Raw genomic sequence first — 5,739 nt, 5'->3', positions numbered from 1 at the left:
ACTTTTAAGGCTAGGCTTAAAACTTTCCTTTTTGATAAAGCTTATAGTTAGAGTGGCTCAGGTTATCCTGAGCCATCACAATACAGGAATAAGGAACTTTTTAATGCTCTTTTAATGCTCTTAGAAATAACAAATCAACAAGGACCCATGACTCTCATTCATATATATAAAAACAAGGGTTTTTATAAACGTTTTTTTTTTTTTATTAAAGCATTTTAAATGCCACAATAATCAAATTTAATGCATTTTAATGCCAATTAAGGATTTTTATTTAAAAAAATAATAATAATTTAATAATTTATTGAATAATAATTTAATGACTTTTAATTATTTCAAATGACCCATGGAAATCTTGTCTGTAGTTGTGCTGCTATAGGCTTAGACTGCTGGAGGACATGGGGACCCTTTTTCATCATTCTGCTTCATTCTATCTCTATTCTCCCACTATGCAGAATCTGTTAGTTCAATCTCTAACGTTCTGCTCTCTCTGATTTTTCCTCATAGTAGCTTCATCTGGTCTCTTCCTGTTTGGCTGTGACTCCACCCTGAAGAGAAATATCAGCTCTGTTGCTGCCATCAACACCTTTGTTTATAGATGTTCAAGATCGGCCCGTTTTTCAGTGTAGTCCTGTTTCTCTGACTGTGGCTGGCTAGATGTGCTCTCTCCATCCTCTGAAACAGGAGCTGACTCGGAGCTCGTCTGCCTGGCTGTGTTTCGTGGACCCTTGCTCCCCAAGGGGATGGGTTAAATGCATTGCTCTGTACATGTGACAGTGTAATGACAAAAAAAAGAAGTCCAAACCTTCTGACTTCTGGTCTTTTCTTAGGGTACAGAACCTGACACCTTCAGCAGGTCGATTAGCTTGTTTTTACTTGCTATCCAACCATGCACTACGCCAGCCTTACACTATAACTGAATGTACCAACCAATGGGGAAAAAAACTAATCAGATCATAGCTAGAAACAGACCATCAAGCGCGACAATTCTATTATGTTAAATTCAGAGCGTCTTCCTTAGAGGTGGTGTTCAGGTGTAGTTTCCTGTGTGCCAAACTTAACGGGAATGTTTTCCTTTGGTGTTCAGATTTGTTCCAGCTTGCATCTAGCCTCTGAGGCATAACAATTCCTGAGCACAGCTTAAATTATTTCAGCCCAGAGATCCGTCCCAGTCAGACCTCAATGATCCCCAGGTCAATAATGATAGTTTGCCATTAACCCAGCAGCCCTCAGAGACTGGAAACCTGTTTACTGCACTGCCTGTAGCTGACTGACTGGAACAACTGTGCAGTGTCCCTAGTTTCACATTACTTCCACATTCAGAGGTGCTGCAGCAGCGCTCTGCACACAGGGCCTTCAGCCAAGCATGATGAAGTGAGGCTGATATACTAAAACAGGCCTCAGCCACCAAGACTGGGCACTCCACAACAAAAAGTATTCATTAATGAACATATGTTGCTTTATTTATTTAATGTAAGAAAATCCATGGAATTAAGACATTTAAAAACAGATTAAATTGGGGGTGAACCTATAGTCAGTCAGCTGAGGACCAATTAAATAAATGTTTCCTTTGACCTTTTTATGCAGATGACTGGTAGATTAAAATGAACTGTGAAGGTGGAACAAAGCAAGGCTCACCTTGAAGAATGTTTCTCTGCTCCAGCTCTTCAGCTGTTGGTCTTTGACTCAGCCGCCTAAAAATAAGCAACGAATTGACATGTTAGTTCTGAAAGAAGTTTATGTTTGAGATATCAGGTTTCATATAAAGCAGATCCTATCTTTGCTGGATCTCTGAGTTGGATGAACTACAGCATAAGAACACTTGAAATCAAAGAAGGAGCTAAACATTTCCACTGTTCTGTGCAGTGGGCTGTGGATGATGTGTGGGGATTACCGTGTGAGCGTAGAACCGATCTTCTTCCTCACAGCCTCCCACTGTTCCCTGTTGCTCCAACTAACTGAGTCTTCAATCTCCTGCTTCTGTTTTTCAAGCTTCCGGGCCAATGTGTCCTTTCTTTCCACACATCTCCCCAGCCTACCTGCTGAACATTTATACACGGCACCATGTTAACCCAGCAGACTAATGACATACCTTTAGTGGCTCTTGTGTGTCCAAGTACATTTTGAAGAAAGCTTCAAAGTGATGTTGAACGACTCTAGCTGCAACAAAAGTACGGCGTACCTCCTTCTTCTTCATCGCTCTCTTCGTCTCTGTATGGGATGGGGCCGTCAGAGTCAGAGTCCGAGTCCTCCCGCCTGTCCCCGTGGTCGTTACTTTCAGGTATCATGGTGACTCTAGGGTCTCCAATCAAGGCCCTCCTGCTGCGGGGCTCCAGCCCCGGCTGCTTGGGGACCTGCTGAGCCTTAATCTTCTGCAATTCTTCTTCCATGTCGAAGTCGTCATCCTCTGGCCTGGAAAGAAATCAAGATATCAGGTGCTGAATTTCAATCCATGATAAGTTATACATACAACGCTGGACAACTGTTTTTTTTTTTTTTTTTTTTTTTAATGTAGAACTTCTATTTTAAAACTCAGCCTATTCTGCATTAAATACTAAATCCAGCCTTTCTATGGTGAAGAGGTCCACACAGTTCAGGCCCATTTTACAAAGCAGGTTCAACAAACTCGGACTTAAATCCTACACTCTGAATTGATCTGGCCTAATGTTGGAAACTGAGTTTTCGGTTTTAAAACAGCTGCTGTGAGTTAGTTTAATCAAGTCTGAATAGGTTCACTTGGAGCCGGGCAACAACTACGAAAACCATGATCCCAAGTCAACGAGTCACCATGACAACAGGCAAGAGGAGGTGCCTATTTCACTCAACTAGAACTCCTGATTTTAATGAAGAAATTAAGAAACAAATGTTGGAGAAAATTTTTAAAACAAAGAGCTACAAAAGAAAGAGAAGGTATAGGAGAAGTGTTTTGCTGGAGTTGATGCGTAAATATATATGTAGTCCTGTATGGCAAGCCGTAGTGACGTTTATTAAAGGCACACTCCTCTCTGATGTTTCATTTGTAGATCACCTACATAAGATTCTTCCTGGTCACAATCCCATTCCCAGTCCAAACTGTAATAACAGATTTTCTAAATTACATTTTTTTTCCATCAGAAATTGAATTTCAGAATGTAAAAAAATAAAATTAGATTTTTAAGAATTAACTCTCATATACCTACAAATGATTGCACATTTTGATTGGCCGTCTTGACATTTATAAGCTTAATACATATATTCATGAATATATATATTAATATATATATTCATGAGTAACAGAACAAATGTTTTGTAACCATGACAACATTAAAAAACTTTATCAATCAATTTATTTAGATTAAATCACCTGTCAGCCATTAAAGACAAAGTATAAAAATGTTAAAATAGAGCAAATCTGATTAAGTCAAATTTTTAACTCTTCTTGTTTTCTTTCTTTTGAACAATATTCTGACAATAGAATAAAATTAAAAAAATTTTTGGGAGTTTTTACAGCACTAGTGGCTCATTTTCTGACAGTTGGCTGACAGGAAAGAGGGTATGAGAGAGGGGGGAGAGACATGCGGCACTAAGGCCTCCGTACATTGGTCGTGCGCGCTAACCACTGCTCCACCTGCACACCCATCATGAGAAATACTAAATCATGTACGCAGGCCATCCTGAAAACAATATATCTGTAAAGATTCAAACTGACAGTGTAATTAAATTAAGGGCAGAGGCCTATAAAAGGGTAAACTCTTCTATTGTTTCAGGAGATTTTTAGCCTAGAAATAGAAAGAATAAAACTGGGCATACGCTATGATTTTTTGCCCTTTTCTTGGCCGATTCTCTAGTCGTGCAAGAATTTTTTGCCTGGTCTGATTTTTTGAAGCCACTGTTGCATTTTCTTGCCTGTGTTTGCATGATTAAAATGATACAGTGATGAAAATTGTTAAACAAGCCTCAGTTTAAAGGAAATAAACATTTATTACCTAATCAGACTAACGACAATGGATTTGAAATGGGGAGAATGTCAGGTATTGATTGGATTAATGAATCAACCAATTAACATTATGTTACTTACAGCCGCAGAGGTTCGATGAAAACAGGAAGTGAGTGGCGCGTGTTCACTGCTGGTTCCTCTGGGAGCTCTGGTGGCAGATCAAAGAGCAGCGAGTGGGCCCTTTGGTTGCCTTCAGGGTTGGGTTGAGCCTGACCGGGACTCGCCAGTGCTCTCTTAATAAGGATGTGTAATGGGATGGCTGGAGGCTGGCTGGGAGGCTCAGTGGTAGGGCTGGGGGGGTCAGTCTGTAAGGCTGGCACACCACCAGAGAAGGAGTTGGGCAGAGGGAGCACCTTAACCCTGGGAGGAGATGGAGGTATGTGGGAGGGCAGCGGGGGCGCAGGCTCTGTTGAAGTCTCTGGGATCGCTGTCTGCACCTTGTCTTCACTGCCTCCTACTTTAGGAACAGGGGGGGGGGCAAGAACAGGGGCTGGAGGGTCCGCGATCTGATCAGGAGGGGAGGGATCTACAGCATGGCGCTTGGTGACGGGCGTCATCCTTTTCGGTGGGGTGGGCGGAGAGCGTTTAGCAGGTGCTGGGATTACGATCACGCCGCTGGTGGGCTGAGAAAACTCAGCTGTAGAATAAAACAAACAAACAGCATTAATGTCTGAAACACTGATGTTATAGATGAAAACCAAGTAACAACGTGGAGAGATGAGACACCATCAGTCACAGGAGGGAGGTTAGTTTCACAACTAATCAGCCAGTTTTGGTCAGTAGGAAACCGTCTCAGAGCTAAACTCTTTCCAGGCAGGTGGTAGGTTAGGATGTCAGCTCAATTAAAGATGATGTTCAGTCCATTCTAACATTTTCATGCAATGCCATTTTGGGTTCATTCAGACAAATTAGTAGCACTTCCAAAAAACAAAAAAGCTGAATTATCAGCAGAAAATGTATGGAGTTAGCATTGATATTTAGCTATATGACGTGAAATTATCAAATCAATGCATCATTCAGCATGCAGGCTTCATTAAGCCGGTTGGTCTTCTGGCAGGGTACCTGAGCAGGTCCTGTGGCGCAGGTACCCTGGCAGGGAGAGGTAGAGGCTGAGCTCGCCCTGCCCCCTGAAGCCGCTCCAATAACACGGCTGCCTGACATGAGAGGCCCTGTTCAGGGAGGAAGCTGGCAAAAATGAGTGGAGATGTCAGGGACGTGGCTGGGTTTACATTCCATGCTGGGAGATAAACATGAGACAGGGGTGGGAGGGGGCATCCCCCGTTTTGATAAACACTATCTGTGAAAGATTAACTGAACAGAAGATAAAAAACAGAGGCAAGAGCAGCGCATGGATTTATGGTGATTTTTCTAACAACTCTCCAACAGGGTGATCCAACAGCTCACAGTAGGTGAACTTTACTGATTTATTGGCTAAGGCCAAATTACATGAGCACATATCTTTTATTCAGGGGCGGATTTAGGAAATTTGGGACCCTAGGCAAAGACAGGCAGGGGGCCCTCTGAATTGAGAAGACAAAACATAAAACAGAACCATTATAAAGATACAGAAATTTTAATAGAACAGGCATACATTATCTGTTCTAGGTTTTGTCCCTCTCTTCTCGTTTTCCTATCTATGTTTTGTACTCAGCTGACTTTTCATGCTGTCTCAAAAGGAATGAAAGATTTTTTCCAAGCACTAAGCTCACTTAGCTGATTGCTCCTTCCTGTGTTTCCAAAAAGGCCAAAGTAAATAACCCAGTCCT

The 5,739-nt window shown here is 41.8% G+C and overlaps 1 protein-coding gene across 4 annotated transcripts in view; it reads right to left on the bottom strand.

Moving 5' to 3' along the window:
* Positions 1-5,739, bottom strand: part of LOC107098271 (phosphatase and actin regulator 4A-like) — a 52,241-nt gene that overhangs the window by 7,569 nt on the left and 38,933 nt on the right. For 2 of the 4 annotated variants that reach the window (XM_015395845.1, XM_015395843.1), the window contains 5 exons: positions 5,036-5,158; positions 4,055-4,610; positions 2,180-2,409; positions 1,892-2,039; positions 1,636-1,691 (listed from right to left, as the gene is read on the bottom strand). In XM_015395845.1, coding sequence (XP_015251331.1) covers positions 1,636-1,691; positions 1,892-2,039; positions 2,180-2,409; positions 4,055-4,610; positions 5,036-5,158 — 1,113 coding nt within the window. The remainder of the gene's footprint in view (positions 1-1,635; positions 1,692-1,891; positions 2,040-2,179; positions 2,410-4,054; positions 4,611-5,035; positions 5,159-5,739) is intronic. The other 2 variants (XM_015395844.1, XM_015395846.1) reach the window with 2 other exon arrangements.

This window comes from Cyprinodon variegatus, unplaced genomic scaffold, assembly GCF_000732505.1.
Source record: "Cyprinodon variegatus isolate N-32 unplaced genomic scaffold, C_variegatus-1.0 Scaffold764, whole genome shotgun sequence".
In the NCBI taxonomy this organism is placed as follows: Eukaryota; Metazoa; Chordata; class Actinopteri; order Cyprinodontiformes; family Cyprinodontidae; genus Cyprinodon; species Cyprinodon variegatus.
This window is presented reverse-complemented; position numbering and strand designations above follow the sequence as displayed.